General features: G+C 50.3%; 2 protein-coding genes and 1 non-coding gene across 3 annotated transcripts; 1 reads left to right on the forward strand and 2 right to left on the reverse strand.

The window, feature by feature from the left end:
* Positions 1–773: 773 nt before the first annotated feature.
* Trnav-cac (transfer RNA valine (anticodon CAC)) lies at positions 774–846 on the reverse strand. The gene has a single exon. It is a non-coding gene; the product is annotated as a tRNA-Val (tRNA).
* A 1,355-nt stretch (positions 847–2,201) lies between these two features.
* Positions 2,202–6,575, reverse strand: Calr (calreticulin). The gene is made up of 9 exons (XM_077795765.1): positions 6,406–6,575; positions 5,949–6,050; positions 5,547–5,750; positions 4,968–5,062; positions 4,657–4,866; positions 4,455–4,568; positions 4,128–4,271; positions 3,056–3,148; positions 2,202–2,966 (listed from the first exon to the last, which is right to left on the reverse strand). The coding sequence occupies exons 1-9, from the start codon at positions 6,494–6,496 to the stop codon at positions 2,763–2,765; spliced, it is 1,257 nt and encodes a 418-aa protein (XP_077651891.1). The 5' UTR covers positions 6,497–6,575; the 3' UTR covers positions 2,202–2,762.
* Positions 6,576–11,593: 5,018 nt separating this feature from the next.
* Positions 11,594–19,797, forward strand: Farsa (phenylalanyl-tRNA synthetase subunit alpha). Its single transcript, XM_077795766.1, has 14 exons — positions 11,594–11,699; positions 11,794–12,023; positions 13,985–14,122; positions 14,208–14,306; positions 14,380–14,498; positions 15,944–16,036; positions 16,128–16,256; positions 16,328–16,443; positions 17,917–18,001; positions 18,081–18,180; positions 18,275–18,443; positions 18,523–18,600; positions 18,717–18,831; positions 19,389–19,797. The coding sequence occupies exons 1-14, from the start codon at positions 11,609–11,611 to the stop codon at positions 19,522–19,524; spliced, it is 1,698 nt and encodes a 565-aa protein (XP_077651892.1). The 5' UTR covers positions 11,594–11,608; the 3' UTR covers positions 19,525–19,797.
* The last annotated feature ends 150 nt before the right edge of the window (positions 19,798–19,947 follow it).

Below are 19,947 nucleotides of genomic sequence, written 5' to 3' on the forward strand. Positions count from 1 at the left end.
TTTAGGCCAGGCATGCGCAGATTAAACTCTACCTTAAGGGAGGAAGGTTTTTTTGCTCAGTGCTCTCACTGGTCAAATGACTTTCTGAATGACGCCATGCCCGTTAACGGTGACGTCATGTGGCTGCAAAATGGCTCTCGTGCCCCCAATTTCACCCCAAATGTTTGTTGATATTTAACTGTTTTAATGTACTTGTTATAACATTTTTTTTTCGGTTTTTTGGGGTACTAGGGAATTCAACTCAGGGGTGATTTACCACGGAGCTGCATCTGCAGCCTTTTTAAAAATTTTTGAGACAGGGTCTTAAGTTGCTTAGGGCCTCACTAAGTTGCTGAGCCTGGCCTTGAACCTGTGATCCTCCTGCCTCAGTTGAAATATTTGTATTTCTTCCCTAAAAATCTTTGTTCACGCTGTCCCCGACGAGTGAGTTTTATTCTCGCCTACCCACCATAGCAGGAAGCTTCTAAAGCTCTAAAAATGAGGTACTCGATGTTGTAAGGTTCTTATAATCGCCAATAAAAAAAAAAATTATTTGTAAAGAGCAGCGTCAGACATTTTTGTGCCCCAATTCACTAATTCTTCGAGGGATATCAGATTTTTTTTTAAATTCAGAGTGAGAATTTTTTAATATTTATTTTTCAGATTTCGGGGGACACAACATCTTTGTTGGTATGTGGTGCTGAGGATCGAACCCGGGCCGCACGCATGCCAGGCGAGCGCACTACCGCTTGAGCCACATCCCCAGCCCCAAACATCAATCTTTTTTTTTTTTTTGGTGGTACTGGGGATTGAACCCAGGGCCTTGTGCATGTGAGGCAAGCACTCTACCAACTGAGCTATATCCCCAGCCCAGATATCAGATTTTTTGAATGACCCAGAGTCACAGTCTCTCCCACTCCTCCTCTGCCTACTACATTCATCCACCATCCTGTGACAGTGCTAAGTACTTGATGAAGGTGTCAACTTTCAAGGCCTCCTCATTGAAAACAGAATGCTTCCCCCTTCATAAACTTTCCCTGGATACACCAATGCCGAGGATTCCCAAGAGGTTCTAGGAGGGACCAAAGGACCCCAAAGGGAATGGAAGCATGAGAGGCCAGTCCAAGGGCATGAAAAATGGCTGAGTCTTTAAGTGGTGGCTCACACCTGTAATCCCAGCAGCTTGGGAAGTTGAAGTAGGAGGATTGAGAATTAAAGCCAGCTTCCTCAATTTAACAATACCCTCTCTAATAAAATATCAAAAGGGGCTGGAGAAGTGGCTCTATTATTAAGTACCTCTGGGGTTCAATTGCCAGTACCCCCCCCCAAAAAAAGGCTGGGTTACTATTAGAGAATTAGGTGGAGGTGAGACTGGGGCTTGACCTCCCGTTTAGTAGGTGGAGTATTGAGGGGTGGAGTTCAGCTGGAGACAGGGAGGCCAGAGGCTGTGGCAACATCCCAGTGTCATAACTGTTCCCTATTTCTGCCAGACCAAATATTCACCCAAGCAAAGCACCAGGCAGCCACTACCTGGCACCTCACCCAAGTCTAACTCCTGCCACTTCCACTGGATTCTAAGCCTAGACTCCTCAACCAGTTGGTCAAGCTCAGATAAGGGCCAAGGAGACAACTACTTATGTACCATTCCTTCAACAAGGAACCGATTCCTCCACCCACTGGAGTTGAAGCTATGGCCTCATGGGTCCCAACAGAGGGTGGTGCAGACCCTCCTGTTATCTCTTTATCAACTCAATCTTGCTCCCTCCCATGGGGACATTCTTTCAGATCCCAACTTGGCCCTTAAGACTATGGGTCCTAGGGCAAGTTACATACCATGTCTGAACTAGTATGTAAATATGTTCAAAATTGTTCCATCACTCATATTGATGAGCAACAAATACATATAGCTCTGAAAATGTACCATTTACAACATGGGGTCACATCCCTGCTGTACCTGACTGACTTCTTGTCAACCCAACACTAGAACCAACACTCACCGATTTGGTGCAGGGTTAATGTGCAGTTTGAATAGTGGCAGTCTTCCTCCCATTGGTTTGGGAGATATAGAGTACATGAGTCCTGACATCTTGTGGAACACTCAGTTCTTTGCAGCTGAAAAATGAGTCTTGTTCAGAAGTTGCTCCCCCCTCCCTTGAAAAAAAAGGCCAACCTAGGTTTCCTGAGTCCATCTCCATCCTCCCCCACAAGGAAAACACAGGGGGGAGACACAAAACTTAATTTAATAGAAATTTTGTTTGTAGTTCTTACATTCTCAGTGTGAGCCGAGCTGGAACCCACTGCCCCACCCAGAAGTGGCCCAGTCCTGGAGGCAGGGGAGAAAAAGGGGGGGGGCAGGAAGAGCCCCAGTCTTCCTCAGTGCTGGGGAGCTGAAGATGCCACCCCTTTCTCCTGCCCCCCTCTGGTCTCCAGGAAGGAGAGCAGATGGAATCTCAAGCCTAGGGCTTCTCCACACCCTCACCCCCAGGGTTGGAGAGTAGTAGCTAAGGGACCAGGAACAAAGGGGACAGAAAAAGGGAAAGATGTTGATTGAGAAAATGAGAGGGGTGGTGAGGACTGAAGGAGAATTGAAGACAAAAACACCAGTAAAAAAAAAAAAAAAAAAAAAAAGGGCGGGGGAAATAACCAAAATCCACCCCAAATCTGAACCCGCCTGGAAAAAAATGAAAGTTCTTGAGTCTCATAGAGACATTATTTGGCGTGGCCAGCTCTGCAGTGGGAGCATCCAGGCCTCAGTCCAGCCCTGGAGGTGGCCGGTGTGGCCTCTACAGCTCATCCTTGGCCTGGCCAGTGGCATCTTCCTCCTCATCTTCCTCTTTATCCTCCTCATCCTCCTCATCCTCCTCTTTGTCCTCCTCGTCCTCCTTGTCTTCTCCATCCTCCTCTTCCTCCTTACGCTTCTTTTCCTCCTCTTCCTCTTGAAGCCTCTGCTCTTCATCCTGTTTGTCTTTCATCTGTTTTTCTGCATCCTGCATGGACAGATCATACCCTTCAGCACCTGATCCCTTGCCTGCTAGCCCTGCCTGCCCCCCAAATCAGAACAAGGACCCAGGCCCACCTTTGTGACACCCCATGTCTCATTGCCAAACTGTTCTGCATAGTCCTCATCATTGGTGATGAGGAAGTTATCAAAGATGGTCCCAGACTTGACCTGGAGAATGAATAGAAGAAGAGAGTCAGAATTGACACCCACAGTGTTCCACCTGTGTTCCTATAACCACCATACATTGTTACAATCAATACATTTATTGAAAAGGACTTGAAAGTTGTTAATGTAGGAACACAAATTCAAAGCCAACCTCAGCAAAAGTGAGGCACTAAACAATTCAGTGAGACCCTGTTTCTAGATAAAATACAAAATAAGGCTGGAATCAGTGGTCAAATACTCTGATTTCATTCCCTGGTACCCAGAAAAATTTTTTAAATTTTGAAAAGACTGTGGGGGCCCACTGCCTGGATTCAAATCCCCATTCTGACATTTTATGCCATGTGACCTCAGGCTGCTGAATTCACTTTTCTGCACCTCACTTTCTTCACTGGTTGAACTGGGGACTCACTCCCTTGTTCAGGAATTTTTTAGTGATCTTGTATGCCAGGAATTGTTCCAAGTAACTTTTTGTCAACTATTTTTTTCTTTTTGGTAGTGTTAGGGATGGAACCCATGGCTTCATGCATGCTTGGCAACTGCTCTACCACTGAGCTGTGCCCACCTCCCGGACCTCAGTGTTTTTTCTTTGCACTTCTGGGGAATCAAACTCAAGGTCTAGCATGTCTTGCCCATGCTAGGCAAGCACTCTAACCACTCCAGCCCCTCCATTTTCCTCTCTGCAGTGCTACGAGGGAACCCAAGGCCCTGTGCACACTAGACAAGTACTCTACCATCTGGCTACTCCTGCAGCTCTCCCAGCTAATTTTGTGTTGTCTATATTTTATAAATTAATTTACATTAGTACTTGATTAAATACTTGGTACATAATAAGTAGACCCTTATTGATGTTGTGAGGACTCCCTCAAGTCAGATCAGGAAATACTTCAGAAAATGTACCATTTCTAGGTCAGATTTGCCTGGCACTGAATCCTGTGCCTGTCCGTTTCCTTTAGGTCTCCATCTGAGGTCCTTTGTGTCTTACCTGCCAGAGATCTAGGCCCAGCACAGCAAAGTTATCATAAGCATAGATATTGGCATCAGGGGAGTATTCAGGGTTGTCGATTTCTGGGTGGATCCATATGCCCTTGTAATCTGGGTTGTCAATCTGGCGTGGCTTCCACTCACCCTGAAACAGAAGGGAATCAAAGTGAGCAGAGGTGGGTGCATGACCCACTGTGACCTGTAGCTCTGTTCAGAGTCAGGTTGACCTTGCTTTTGTGTTTCTGTGGCACAGGGGATAGAACCCTGGCCTTGTACATGCTAGGCAAGAACTCTACCACTAAACTGTACCCCCAATCACCAAACTCACCTTGTACTCAGGGTTCTGAATCACTGGGGGTTCCCACTCTCCATCCATTTCTTCATCCCAGTCCTCGGGCTTCTTAGCATCAGGGTCAGGGATGTGCTCAGGTTTGTCCCAGTCCTGGATGTACACAAGGAAGTCAGAGTGGACCCAAGTGTCCCCTACATGCTATGCAGTGGTGGTGGAAAGACCCTGCCGAAGCACCAACCTCAGGTTTGGAGTCTGTGGGGTCATCAATCTTGGCACGCTCATCCCAGTCTTCTGGCTTGGAAGCATCAGGATCCTTTATCTTCTTGGGAGGCAAGAAGTCCCAATCATCCTCCAAGGAGCCTGATTCCACGGGGCTGTTGTCAATCTTCACCTCGTAGGTGTTGTCAGGCCGTACGATCAGTGTATAGAGGTGTGTGAATTCATCATCCTGAAGAGGATAGATGCTGAGTGGCCCCACCTACCAGGCTGGCCTCCAGCTTCCCAGACAGTCACTTAGCACCACCCCCAGGGACACACCCCCAGGCACACCTTGCACCGGATGTCCTTGTTGATCAGCATGTTCTTGCCCTTGTAATTGAAAATGACATGAACCTTCTTCGTGCCTGGGCCACAAATGTCTGGGCCTAGATGGGATTGAGTGAAAGTCACAGGCTGCCCTTGCTGGGCACACAAAAACAATTCTTAAACTCAAGACAAAAGATGTCAATGTTAAGAGGCTGAAAAAATGAGGTTCAAATCCTGATTCTGCCATTAAGGGGCTATGGCAAGAGTCTTAAGTAAAACAAAAACAGAAAAGCAAAACTTAAAATTCATTATCCTCATTTGTGAAATCAGGACATTCCTAGGTATGATCATACAAATTTGTCTAGATCTGCAATCATAACACAGGAAGACACTACCTGTCACCTACCCCTTTAGCTATCCCAGGCTCTCCCCACCCTGACCTCTAGCTACCCCTCCAAAGGAAAAAAAAAAAACTCCTGATTACTTAAGTGCTTTCTATGGTCTTATGAATTCTTCTGGGTTAGGAGGAATCCAAGGAGTTTCATTCATTCTCCACCTTCCAACTGAGAGGACAGTGATCAGCACCGGGGTGGGGCCCCTCACCGAACATGATGTTGTATTCTGAATCTCCATGCATGTCTGTCTGGTCCAAATTATCAGGAAACAGCTTCACGTAGCCACCCCCACAATCAATGTTCTGCTCATGCTTCACAGTGAACTGCACCACCAGCGTCTGGCCCTTGTTGCTGAAAGGTTCGAATCTGGCCGACAGGGCATAAAAGCGGGCATCCTGGCTGGTCTGCAGCCCTGATATGGGATGGGAGTGTAATTACTGTTGAGCTCCAACCCGGGGAAACTAGACCTCCCATGACACAGACGACTCTCCCCAACCTTCCTTCCTCCACCTGCCCAACTCCTGGGGGATGCCCGGGTTGGGTGCATACTGACTACAGCTTCCGCCAAAAAAGTCCTCCTGGATCCCAGCACCCACTCCCTGGCTCTTACCTTTATCCTTCTCCTGGTCACCGTAGAACTTGCCGGAACTAAGGACGAATTTGCCAAAATCTGACTTGTGTTTGGATTCGATCCAGCGGTAGGTCCACTCGTCTAGGGGGTCAGAGGAGTAGATCAGTGCGGTAGTGCTGACCACCCCCACCAACACCTGCCTGAAGCCAAAAGCAGTTGGGGGGCAGGAAAGGAGATTCCTGCCTCTTCCCACCCCAACCTCCAGTTTGACAACTCTGAAGACCCAGAGATCCTGGGACGAACCCTAACTCCCACCGCGGGAGGCCGCTGCATCTTCCACGTTCCCCAGGGACGCAGAAGAGGAATCGCCCACGGCTATAGTCTCCAGGGACCTCTATGTTGGCCCTCTGAGCGGTAATTAAAGGCGACAAGGCAGATCTGGGCTGGGGGACAGGCCGCATCGTCGAGGCGGCCTCGAGGACGGACCAGGCGTTACCTCCGTCCAGAAACTGCTCCTTGAAGTACACGGAGGGCGCGGCGGCGACCAGGCCGAGGAAGCCGAGCAGTATCGGCACAGGTAGCAGCATGGCGGGCCGAGGGGGCGGCGGCGCGCGGGCCCTTTAAAACGATCCTCCAGCAGCGGCTCTGCAGTACGGACAGACGCCGTCGCCGGCTGCGCGATTATATATCCGCCCGCCTCTCAAGTCAACCTGACTCTGACTTTGGGCCCGCCCCCACACCTTGTCATTGGTCTACAACCACAACCGTCCCTTTTCATTTGACCCTTGTCGGGTCAGCATGTTAGGCTGTGCCTCAGAACGCAGGGATCCCAGATGGCCGATTTCTATTGGTTGCACTACCGGCCAATGAGGGTTGACCACGCGTTGTGGGGGACGCCCACCGACGGGGTGGGGGCCGCTAGCCCCTCGAGCCGGGTCATGTGACCAGGTCTCAGCCCAAACCCGCCCTCTCCCGCGCGCGTCGCTCGCATCTGGGCGTTTAAAGAACCCGCGCGAGCGTTGTTGCCGGGCGGAGTGGGGATCCTGTCCCAGCTTCCTCCGTTCCCTCTCCTCTGCGTGGAAGGGTGGAAAGTGATTTCCTAGCCACTTTCTGTCCTGTATTTGGGGAACCCCCCGCCCGGACGCGATCTTTCAGCCCAGGTTGGTGCACGGGGCACCATAGTTCAAGGATTGGGGCTTCATTATATCCCGGTGTTACAGCCATGCGAGTAGCTAGGGAAGGTGCCAACTGTCTCCTACCCACTAGTGCTCTGGCAATCTGTCACACTGCTGCTGTGTGCCCTAGGGCAAGTTACTTAGCCTTTCTGAAATCACCAAAGCTCCTCAGAGACCAGGAGGGGCGACTCAGTTGCTATCCCGCAGAAAAGCTTTCCGTGGTGTCCAGGGACAGAAAAGAGGAACCACAGAAGACTCAAATAAGTGACTCTGCAAACTGTGACTCCTGAGTTGGAGATAGGACTATTTCTCTAGTTGCTGGCTGTTTTACTTTCCTCTCAGTGGGTAAATGAAGGGGGTCTCTGTCTTGTGGTCTCCCACAAACGGCCAGGATTTTGCAATTAAACGGCTATGGGCAGAGACAGGGGGTTCCGTTTAGGAAGAAGAAGGAAAGACACAGATGGTTATGGAGATAGAGCCCTAAGGAGATAAGCAGAACCCTTGGATCTAGAGTCTTCTTCTGAAGACGTGACTGACACTAGTTCCTTCCTCCCCCACACACACTATGAAGAGGAAGGAGAGCTAGGGGTTTTCCAAACGTTGAACAAATTAGTTCTGGACCTGGGTACGCTGGAGTGGACTGGGGGAAGGATGACTCCTGGCAAAGGGTGGAGAGGGGTTGCTTCCTCACTAGTGCTGGGAAATCAGAAGGGGAGGACCTGTGTGCAGGTCCACACAGGCATGGCCACTATTTAGAATTTTCCAACCTAGTCCCACGCAGGATGATGCCCAAGCCCACACTGACTGACCTTTTCACTTTCCTTCCTGTCCTGTGTCATGGATACATGAGCTTGGTGCTTTCTCCCTGAGCCCCCCACCTGCAGCACCTGCAAAGCACACTTAAAAACTACTTGGTGTGGGGCTGGGGAAGTGGCTCAAGTGGTAGCGCGCTCGCCTGGGATGCATGCGGCCCGGGTTCGATCCTCAGCACCACATACCAACAAAGATGTTGTGTCCGCCGAGAACTAAAAAAAATAAATAAATATTAAAAATTCTCTCTTTAAAAAAAAAAACAAAAAAACTACTTGGTGTGTGATGGAAGAAAGGAAGGATTCTTGTAGAAATAAATAAACCAAACCTGGGAAAGTGCTTTGAAGCTGAGAAGAGAACTTTGAGGAAAGTGACCTGAATAAAGGAGCTCATCATAGGATCAGAATTGGGAAGTATTAGTAATCACACATGATAGGTTCGACTAATTGTGATGTGAAATGAGTAAATGTGTTCTGTTTATAACAGTGCCTCAAAGGCCATGGTATTAGCTCAGTGGTGGAGTGCTTACCTAGCACATGTGTGAGGCCCTGGATTCAATCCCCAGCACTGCCAAAAGAGAGGAAGGAGTTCTCAAGGCTGGAGATGTGTCTCAGTGGTACAGTGTCAGCTTAGCAAATGAGAGGCCCTGGGTTTGATTCCCAGCAGTGTCAATAAATAAATAACATAAAAGGTGCGTGGTCTATACTCAATTTAGTATTAGCAAATATTATGTACGTATGTGCATGATATATCATTTCTTATAGTAACCTGGGCTCACCAAGCATGGTGGCAGATACCTGCAATTACAGTGGCTCAGGAGACTGAGGCAGGAGGATCATGAGTTCAAAGCGAGGTGCTAAGCAACTCAGTGAGACCCTGTCTGTAAATAAAATATAAAATAAGGCTGGGGTTATGGCTCAGTGGTCAAGTGCCCCTGAGTTCACTCCCCAGTACAAAAAAAAAATAATAACAATAATTAAAAAATAAGGGCTGGGGTTGTGGCTTAGTGGTAGAGCACTTGCCTAGCACGCCTGAGGCACTGGGTTCGATCCTCAGCACCACATAGAAATAAAGATATTGTGTCCACCAATATCAAAAAAATAAAATATTTTTAAAAATAATAATCTGGGCTCATAGAATCTCCATCAAGAAAGAAAACGTTGAAGCTCAGAAAAATTAAACATGGGGGATGAGGTGAACCCAGGGGTACTTTACCACTGAGCTACACTCCCAGCTCTTTTAATTATTATTTAATTAAATTAATTGGTTAATTTGGCACTAAAGATTGAACCCAGGGGGTGCTTTACCACTAAACTACATCCCCAGTCCATTCTGTTTTTCATTTTGAGACAGGGTCTGGCTAATTGTCCAAACTGGCCTCAAACTTGCAATCCTCCTGCCTCAGCTTCTGGGGTAGCTGGGATTATAGGCGTGCATCACCATGCCTGGTTAAGATTAAGCATTTTGGGGGCTGGGGATGTGGCTCAAGCGGTAGCGCACTCGCCTGGCATGCGTGCGGCCTGGGTTCGATCCTCAGCACCACATACAAAGAAAGACGTTGTGTCTGCTGAAAACTAAAAAATGAATATTAAAAAAAAAAAAAAAAGAGGGGCTGGGGATGTGGCTCAAGCGGTAGCGCGCTCGCCTGGCATGCTGCGGCCCGAGTTCGATCCTTAGCACCACATACAAACAAAGATGTTGTGCCCGCCAAAAACTAAAAACAAATAAATGTTAAAAATTAAAAAAAAAAAAAAAAGATTAAGCATTTTGGTGATTAACTTAAGCGGCAGATGTTAGATTAGAAAATAACAGTGTTCCAGGGCTAGGAATGTAGCTCAGTGGTAAAACATGCACTTAGGATATGCTTGCACCACAATAAAACAAAACTCCCCTCAAAAGTATTTCTTTTTCTTTATTCCTCTCTTTCTCCAACTTTTTTTAGATACGGGTCTTGCTATGTTGCCCAGGCTAGCTTCAGATTCATGAACTCAAGCAAGCCTCCTGCCTGAGCCTCCTGATTGCTGGGATCACAGGCTTGTGCTATCCCTGAGCTACCTGTATTTATGACATAGTTGTCACTGGTCACATGTGACTATTGGTCATTTGAAATGTGGCTGATCCCAAATGAGATGTGCTGCATAAAATACACATCAGAGTTTGAAAAAAATATGAAAAAAATTGTGCAAAATATTTCATTAGTAATCTGTATTGTAAGGGTTAAAAAAATAACCTGGACATAACAGGTCATGTAAATTCTCAAAGGGAATTCCACCAGTTTATTTCTTTCTAATATTTTCTTAGTTATCAACAGAACTTTATTTAATATATATGGTGCTGAGAATCAAACCCAGTGCCTTGCACATGCTAGGCAAGCACTCTACCACTGAGCTACAACCCCAGATGCCACTAGTTTCTTTTTTGAGGTTCCTACTAGAAAATTTTAAATTACATGTCTATTATTATTACTATTACTATTATTATTTTGCAGCACTAGTGATTGAGTCCAGGGCTTTGCACATGTTAAGCAAGCACCTTGCTACTAAGCTACATTACCAGCTCTTTTAAAAGTTTTTCTAACAGGTGTGGTGAGTGAACACCTCTAATTCAAGCAGCTTAGGAGACTGAGACAGGAGGATTGCAAGTTCAAAGCCAGCCTCAGCAATTTAATGAGGCCCTGAGCAATTTAGGCAAATCCCTGTCTCAAAATATAAATAAATAAATAAATAAATAAATAAATAAATAAATAAATAAAGGGCTGAGGATGTGGCTCAATGCTTAAGCACCCCTGGGTGCAATCCCATTTTTTTTTTTCACTGCCAGGAATGGAACCCAAAGCCTCATGCACACTACATTAGCTCTCTACCTCTAAGCTACCCCTCACCCCCAGCTCCTAAATTTCTTTTGAGACAAGGTAGCCCAGGCTATGATAGAATTTGTGATTCTCTTGCTTTGGCCTCCACAGTAGCTGAAATTAGGACTATGCCACCACATCCAGCCACCATATTTTATTTCCATAGGAAGAAACTGATGTAGACGATGCTTCTTCTTTTTCTGCCTCTTCCTTTTTCCTTTTTTTCCTCCCCTGGTACTGGGGATTGAACCCAGGGACACTCTGTCCCTGAGATACACCCCCAGCCTTTAAGTTTTTATTTTGAAACAGGGTCTTGCTAATTTGTCAAGGCTGATCTTGAACTTGCAATCCTTCTGCTTCAGCCTTCTGAGTACTAGGGTTAACAAGGTGTGCCACCATGCCCAGCGTAAAACCATGCGTTATTGCCCTGACGTTGATCTCCTGAGATCTGGAGGGTTCATTTCAGACCTCATTTCTAGCCAATCCCTATAGAAGCTTGGGCAAGTCATATCAGCCTCTGAGTCTCTGTATTCTCATCTGTGAAATGGAGAGATTATGTGGATATCTGCATCACAAAGTTTTTTTTGGAAGAAACGAAATAATACACCTGAAACACTCCTTATAGTTTAGCCTGCACCTTTATTGTCACTAAGTGGGTTCCTCTCCTCTCTACAAATAAGGATGGGCCACACCTCCCTTTCAGAGGTTCAAAAGTAGCTGATACAAGCAATTTGACCATGTTGGGAGCCTGCTACCTTCTGCCCTCTGTAAGAGCAAGAGAGAATCCTAGAAGGGTAGAGGGTTTATGAGCCCATAGAGGGTGAAAAAAGCTCAAGGTCATAGCCTACTGGTGGTGTGGTTGCATGAAATTCAAAACAAAACTGTTTCTAACCTTGAGGTCATCAGGTGCAGCTCACTGCTCGACCAATAGTCACTGGTCGAGCCACTATGGAGGTAGGAACCTAGTTCTTTCCACGCTTTGAGGCTCAGTTGCCACACTTTAAGATGGCGACATCCAGAGTCTGTAATCTGGTTTTCCACACTCAAGATGGCGACGCACGCTCGGGGCGCCGGTTCCGGTTCCGGTTCCCCAGGCCGGGCCTGAACACGCTGAGCGCTCTGGGAGCAGCCATGGCGGATGGTCCTGTGGCGGAGCTGCTGTTGCAGCGGCTGGAGGCGGCAGATGGCGGCCTGGACAGCGCGGAGGTCGCGACCCAGCTGGGCGTGGAGCACCAGGCGGTGGTGGGCGCGGTGAAGAGCCTGCAGGCTCTAGGCGAGGTGATTCAGTCCTGCGATGCGGGGCCTCCTTGCTTCTGCCCCTGTAGCCCCCTTGCCTGCAGAGTTCTTCTTCCAGGCCAGACTCCCTCAGCCTGGTTAGGAGTAATTAAAATGGGCCCATCCGGGTGTGCGCTGACCGGGAGTGTGGAACGAGTGAGCCTCGGGCACTGGTGAATGTGCCTCAAGCGATAAACGTCCTGGGGGAGGATCAGCACGCAGTCGGAGGTGGGGGCGTTGTACTACAGTGGACTAGGAAGACGAGGCAGCAGCGTTACAGTCTACTAAGGAGGCCAAGTGACCGGAGTGATTGGGGAGGCACAGGGAACCCAGCGGTGAGGTCTTAGGAGAGCGGCCCGCCTGGTGGGTCTGTCACCGTGAATGAAAGCCGTGGCGTATAAGGGATCCACTCTAGGGTATTGAGGAGGGCGTCGGGAGGCCGAGGCAGGTGTCAGAGGAGAACAGCATGGCCAGAATTGCAACTCTTTACCTCACAGGGGTACTGGGGAGCCACAGAAATAGTAGCTAGTCAGATGTGGTGACATCTACATTATCTTTGGGAAGGACTGACAGGGCAGGGCTAGAGGCGAAGGCAGAGGCTGGCATGAAGTCTGCTGTGGGGAGGCAGCTGGAAAGGGAAGATTCAGGCCAAAGAAGGGGGAGCATGGGCAAATCCCATCTTGGGCAAATGGAGGGCCCTGGAATCATGGGATGAGGATGCCAGGAGGCTCAGTGAGCCACCGAGGAGGCTGGATTCATTAGGCCAGGATCTAATGAATTTTATTTGTCAAAGCAGTTTTGTGCCCATCCTACTCTCAGCTTTACTTGTCTGATCCTTTCCGTAAACCGAGGATTATTTTCATTTTGCAGATAGGACAACTCATGCTCAGCATAGATAAGTAACTTGATGAGTGTCACTAGAAGGGTCTGGTGAACCTGGATTTGAAATGTAAGTGCTCAGACTGCAAAGCCAGAGGGCCTCAGTGCAGAGAAGAGTTCAAAGTCACAATGTGTGGGTGACAGTGCTTTGATCCATGTGAAATTGACAGTTTTGTAGGTTAAAGAGAGTTAAGTAATGACAGTTTAATGGGAACCAGATGACAGTAATGACAATAATAATAATAATAAGTTAACCTAACATGTTAACCACCGGATATTCTTTCTGTGTACCAATTCACTTACTCCTCAAGACTCATCAAGGTCCCTTAAGGATGAGAAAAGTCACTCAGGGCTGCAGGTGTAGCTCAGTGGTAGAGTACTTGTCTAGCAAGCACTGAAGATGTGAGTTCCATTCCCTAGCACTGGGGAAAAAAAAATTAGGGAGGTTAAGCAACTTGCCCAAGGTCACACAGCCACTGAAGAGCAGAACTGGGATTAAAAGAAAGGCAAACTAGAGCCTGTAGACCCTGTCCACTTGACCTTGTCTGTGTCTTTGTGACCTTGGACCTTTCCTCATCTTGGAGCCTCTGGTTTCTATTTGTAATGTGGACCTCCATTGCCCTTCTTTGGTACTCTAGGCACTGAAATACAAACACATAAATTAGAGTCAAATCTATTTACCTATGACCTTGAAGTATGTCACAGCTTACAAAGTGATAGTAAACATATAGCCACACCCAGTGGTGTGTGCCTGTGGTCCCAGCTACTCAGGAGTTAAGGCTAGCATGGGGAGCCTAGTGACAATGTTCCTGTGAGGCATGTTGGGGGTACTGAGATGGAGCTGTCCAGCCCACACCCAGCCACGGGTGTGGCTCATGTAACACTGTCACTGTTACATGAGAGAAAAGGAGGCTGGGCAAAGGGAAATCCTCCCTGTGGGGTCTTTTGGCCAGAAAGTGGTACAGCTGGCGTGTCAAACAGCTTTAAAAGCTGTTCTTCAAATCTCAGGCCCAGTTCCTCTGTGAGGGCCACCTGGCTCTGAACCCATCCCTGCCTTCCTCTCTCCTGTCCCCATTCCTGTGCAGGTCATTGAGGCTGAGCTTCGCTCTACCAAGCACTGGGAGCTTACTGAAGAGGGTGAGGAAATTGCCCGGGAAGGCAGTCATGAGGCCCGGGTGTTTCACAGCATCCCCGCAGAGGGCCTGGCCCAGAGCGAGCTCATGGTAGGAGTCTGGGGAGCAGGACCTAGGGAGGTGAGGGGGTGACAGTTGCCTTTGTGCCGTACTTCCTGTAACCTAACTCCCTCAGCGCCTGCCCAGTGGCAAAGTGGGTTTCAGCAAGGCCATGTCCAACAAGTGGATCCGTGTGGACAAGAGTGCAGCGGACGGGCCCCGTGTGTTCCGAGTGGTGAGTTCCTGCAGATGGGTGGGCAGGTGGACAGACAGTGGGCCCCTGGCCTTCACACCCCTTGCTGTGGCAGGTGGACAAGGTGGAGGACGAAGTGCAGCGGCGACTCCAGTTGGTCCAGGGCGGGCAGGCTGAGGAGCTGGGTGAGAAGGAAAGGAGCGAGCTCAGGAAGAGGAAGCTGCTGAATGCAGTGTGAGTGGCGCCCCCCCCCAGGCCACGCCTCCACTTCCTGTGTGGCATGTTGGGGGTACTGAGGGAGCTGTCCAGCCCGCACCCAGCCACGGATGCTGCTGGGCTCATGCAACCCTCCGGCCAAGTGCTGTCTCCCACTGACCTTCCATGCAAGGTGTGCCACCACCTCCCTGCTTGTGTGTCATTAGCAATTGAACCCAGGGTGGTGTCCACCAGGCTACAGCCCCAGCTCTTTATTTTTTGAGATGGGGTTTCCCTAAATTGCCAGGCTGGCTTCACACTTGGAATCCTCCTGCTTCAGCCTCCTGAGTTGCTCGGATTACAAGCATGTGTCACACATTCAGCTGCGTGTGTCACCTTAAATAGGCAACCCTGACATCCTCCCTTCCCCACTGGAGTTTCACAAAAGCCCCTCACTGCTGGTATCCACGTCTCCTGCCCTGTCCCTCTCCTTCACAGTACTTAGCACTGCGTGAAGTCCAGAGGATGTGCCCCACAGCTCTGGGGGCCGGGCAGGCTGGGAGTTCTGCTCTCTGTGGCCTAGAGAGCACACAGGAGCTGGGCTGAAGTCCAGGCTCTGCCACTTACCAGTAGTGTGACTCAGTCAAGGCATCCAGCCCTTACCAGCCTCAGTTCCCTTCTCACAGGATTGTGGGGTGGCATTAGTGGAGCAGAGCCTGCATGGGGAATAAACTCTTCCTAGCTATATGCTTAGCACCTTGAGTTGACCCTGACACACATTTGGGTTTTTTTTTTTTTTTTGTATCAGGGATTGAACCTGAACGCTTTACCACTTAGCTGTATCCCCAGCCCTTTTTATTTATTTTGAGGCATGGTCTCACTAAGTTGCTTAGGGCCTTACTAAATTGCTGAGGCTGGCCTTGAATTTGCCATCCTCCTGTCTCAGTCTCCCAAATCACTGGGGTTCTAAGTGTGTACCACTGTGCCTGGTTCTTAATAAGTATTTGTTGAATGAATATGTGAACAAACACAGGGATAGGTAGTAGCCACGTAAGAGTATTTCAGGTGGAAATAAATATCAGGAAGAACATGAAGCAGTTGTCCAGGTGGTATGGCACATATCTGTAATTTTAGCTACTCGGGAGGCTGAGGTAGATCTTTTTTTGAGTCTAGGGGTTCCAAACCAGCCTGGGCAACATAACAAGACCCTGTGTCAACATAGGTGTGGTGGTGTACATCTATAATTCCAGCTACTCGGGAGGCTGAAGCAGGAAGATTGCAAGTTCAAGAATAGCCTAGGCAGATTAGTGAGACCCCATCTCAAAATAGAAAGGGCTGAGGGTGTAGCTCAGTGGTAGAGCCCCTTGTTCAAACACACACAAAACAAAGCCGAGTGACTTGGCAGTGGTTTTAGAACTGGCATCAGATGGAAGATCAAGGAGAACCTGTTGATGACAGTGGCCTCCCCTCCCCTTTGGCTGCAGGACCCTGAAGACTTACTGGGTGAGCAAGGGCAGTGCCTTCAGCACCAGAATCTCCAAGCAGGAGGCAGAGCTGAGCCCAGAGATGATCTCCAGGTAGCAGTGGCTCCAGGGCTGGGGGCAGGTGGAAGCCGGGGAGAGGGGCAGGCCTCCCTCACCGGGCCTGTGCCCTCCACATCCCCCACAGTGGTTCCTGGCGGGACCGGCCCTTCAAGTCCTACAACTTCGCTGCCCGTGGCGTGCTCCCTGACAGCGGTCACCTACACCCGCTGCTCAAGGTCCGCTCCCAGTTCCGACAGATCTTCCTGGAGATGGGGTGAGCACATGGCTGGGGGCCGGGGGCACAGCCATAGGGGCAGGCAGGGCAGTCACCGCATGTCCCCGCAGGTTCACCGAGATGCCGACTGACAACTTCATTGAGAGCTCCTTTTGGAACTTCGACGCTCTCTTCCAGCCCCAGCAGCATCCAGCACGTGATCAGCATGACACCTTCTTCCTACGAGGTGCGTCAGCCCTGGGTGCCTGGCTGAAAGGACAGAGGAGGAGCCTGGCCTAGTTGGGATTTTTAGCCTGTGGCCGTCCCATTTTATAAAATGAGATTTGCCCTCCATGTGGCCAACAAAGCCCCTGGGAGCCTGTTCATCAATCTTTTGTGATCTCCTTGTTCCACTGACCCTAGTCTCTGCTCTTCCCTGATAGTGCCAGGCTGTGCCCACCTCAGGGCCTTTGCTCATACTATAACATCCACTGAGATCTGTTTTGTCTGAGATTTTTAAGGCAACTTAAAAGGTTGTGAGTATGGCTCAGTGGTACAGCACTTGCCTAGCCTGTGTAAGGGCCTCAGTTCCATCCCCAGCACTGCAAAAAAGTCAATAAACAAGAACATCCTGATATATCCCCCTTCCCTGCTCCACCCTACAGCCCTGAGTTTGTGTGTGTGTTGCTGCGGGGAGAACCCAGGGCTTTGCACACGCTAGGCAAGTGCTGTAGTCCTGGGCCACATCCCCAGCCACAGCCCTAGTCTTCATTATAGTTTCCTTATTTCTTCTCTCCCCCTCCCTCCCTCCCTTTTATGCTGTCCTTGATGTCATCTAAAATTGAGTGACTTTCCACAATGGTGGATGTCTCCCCCACCAGATCAGACAAGGTCCTTGGGTACCCATTACCTGATCTGCAGCAGTGAAGTCACTGTCATCTTTGTTGTGGCACCCAAAACCTACTAAGCACTCATTATATATACCAGTCACTGTTCTGATCTTCCACCAGCTACAAAAAAGTAGTACTGTTAGCCCTCTTTTATAATTGAAACTGAGGCACAGAGAGGGACCATTCTTGTCCTGGTCCACACAGCTTTTAAGAGCTGAAGTCGGTATTCATTGGGTCTCAGTCTTTCCAGGAGCGAGCACCAAATTTGTGTCTCTGGAAGGGAATCTTAAGCATTTGCACAACTGGGGGCCAAGTTTTCAGTGGTAGAAAACTTGCTTAGCATGTGCAAGGCCCTGGGTTCCGTCTTTAGCTGTGTGGTGAGGCAGGCGGTAAATGCCACAAGGAGTCGTGTGTGTTTGTGAGTGTGCCTGTGAGTGTGCCTGGCTGAGGAGGAAGGGGTGGTTGCTGTCAGGTTCAAGTCTGTTTAGCAAAGACTGGTGAGGGAGGGGCTGTGTTGGGAGTGAAAGCTCCAGGGAGAGGGAATGGCCCGTGCAAGGCTGGACTGTGCCTGGTGTGCCCACTGGGACGCCTGTGACTGGTGTTGGTGATCAAGCAGGAGTGTGAGCAGACAGGGCAGGGAGGCACTGGACAGGGCTGTGGGAAGACTTTCTCCAAGTAAGCGCAGAGCCACTGAGGGTCCTGGAAGAGAACTGTGGCAGGTCGAGCATGCCAGGCACCCTCTGGCTGCTGCCACCACCACTGTGCAAACCTGAAGCAGTGGCTCTGTGAGAATGTTCATGGACCAACCAGATGGCACTCTGTCCTGCCAGATCCTGCCGAGGCCCTGCAGCTCCCAATGGACTACGTCCAGCGAGTCAAGCGGACCCACTCTCAGGGCGGCTATGGTTCACAGGGGTGAGGCAAGAGCAGGACCTCGGGGTTGCGGAGGGGAAGATGTCGGGGGCTTGACCACAGTGTGACTTTGCTCCTGAAGGTATAAGTACAACTGGAAGCTGGACGAGGCTCGGAAAAACCTGCTGCGCACACACACCACAGCGGCCAGTGCCCGGGCCCTGTACCGTCTCGCCCAGAAGGTGCGGCTCGGCAAGGGCTGGGGGCGGGTGGCTGGTGCCGCAGCTCTGTGGGCTCTGTGACCCCAGGCCCTGTGGGCCTGGCTGTTGCCCCCAGAAACCCTTCACGCCGGCCAAGTACTTCTCCATTGACCGCGTGTTTCGGAACGAGACCCTGGATGCCACGCACCTGGCCGAGTTCCACCAGATCGAGGGCGTCGTTGCTGACCACGGCCTCACCCTGGGACACCTCATGGGTGTCCTGCGGGAGTTCTTCTCCAAGTTGGGTGAGCAGGCGACTGGCCCCGTGGTGCTGAGGGCACTGGGAGGGTGCTGGGGTCACCAGCCTGACTCCCACCCCCACAGGTCTCACCCAGCTGCGCTTTAAGCCCGCCTACAACCCTTACACTGAGCCCAGCATGGAGGTGTTCAGCTATCACCAAGGTACCCCTGGCTGAGCCAGGTCCCCCACACTGCCGAGCCCCCAGCCCACTTGCCCAACTCACTGCCAGGCCCAGCCCGCCACACGCTGCCCTGTCTTCTGTATCCCACACCCACAGGCCTGAAGAAGTGGGTGGAAGTGGGGAACTCTGGGATCTTCCGCCCTGAGATGCTGCTGCCCATGGGGCTCCCTGAGAATGTGTCGGTCATTGCCTGGGGCCTCTCCCTGGAGCGGTGAGTACTGTTTGGCTGCCTCAGGCAACTTCATGTGTCCTTTCCTGGGCAACCTTGCGTGCCTGGCCCTGGGCTGTGAACCGAGAGCTCACAGCCCTGCCTCCTCTGAACAGGGGAGCAAGGATGACTAGCAAGATAAATAAGTAAACTTAGTAAATGAGATCCATGAAACCAGAGTGTCCAAGGACAGCAAGTATTGGCAAGGACAAAGCGGAAGGGCTAAGGAGACTGCTGGGGACGGCTTTGTGGAGCACTTGGCCTGAGCAGGTTGGAGATAGAAGGGGTGAGCCAGGGGGATCTCTGGGAAGGTGTTCCACACAGCAGGTGGAGCCAGTGCAAAGGCCCTGAAGCTGGACTGGTGTCTTTGGAGAACCTCAGGGAGGAAGGGGTGGCTGGAGAGAGGGGGAAGAGATGAGGGAGAGGAGGCAATGTGCAGGACCTTGTGGGCCACAGAGAAGATGTTGGCTTTTACTTTGAAGAAGCTGAGAACCTTCAGAAAAATTCTGAGCAGGGAGCATGACCTGACCTGTTTTAAACTGTGACCCTTCCTCCCCAAGCCCGACGATGATCAAGTACGGCATCAACAATATCCGCGAGCTGGTGGGCCACAAGGTGAACCTGCAGATGGTATATGACAGTCCCCTGTGCCGCCTGGACACGGAGCCAAAGACCCCACAGACACAGGCCGCATGACACAGGCTGCCCCAGGATCGCCCATCCTCCCTGGGTCCCTGCCGCTCAGCCTTTTTACATTCTTCATCAGTGACCCCCTTGTATTTATGAGGCCTCCGTGAGGCCAGTCCCCCTCCCGCCTCTGCACCCATCCCAGAAGCAGGCCCCAAGGGGTGGGTGGCAGCTTCCTTCTGTTGGCCTTCTGTGGTCTGCTGATCTTATGAGGTGGGCCAGGGGAGCCCTGGAGCCCAGCTGTGTTAATAAAGTGGGCACTTGCCCTCATCTGGTGCCTTTCTTCAGGGGCCCCATGTGTCGCTCCATGGGGAGGACATGGGATAATGGGTCCCTGGATGTGGGTGGTGGAGGTGAGTAGAGTAGAGGGACCTGGGAGGCCCTGCCGGCTCCACCAAGCCCTCCTCTAGGTGAACGGAACAGAAACTCCCT

This window comes from Urocitellus parryii, chromosome 3 (genome assembly GCF_045843805.1).
Source record: "Urocitellus parryii isolate mUroPar1 chromosome 3, mUroPar1.hap1, whole genome shotgun sequence".
Lineage (NCBI taxonomy): Eukaryota > Metazoa > Chordata > Mammalia > Rodentia > Sciuridae > Urocitellus > Urocitellus parryii.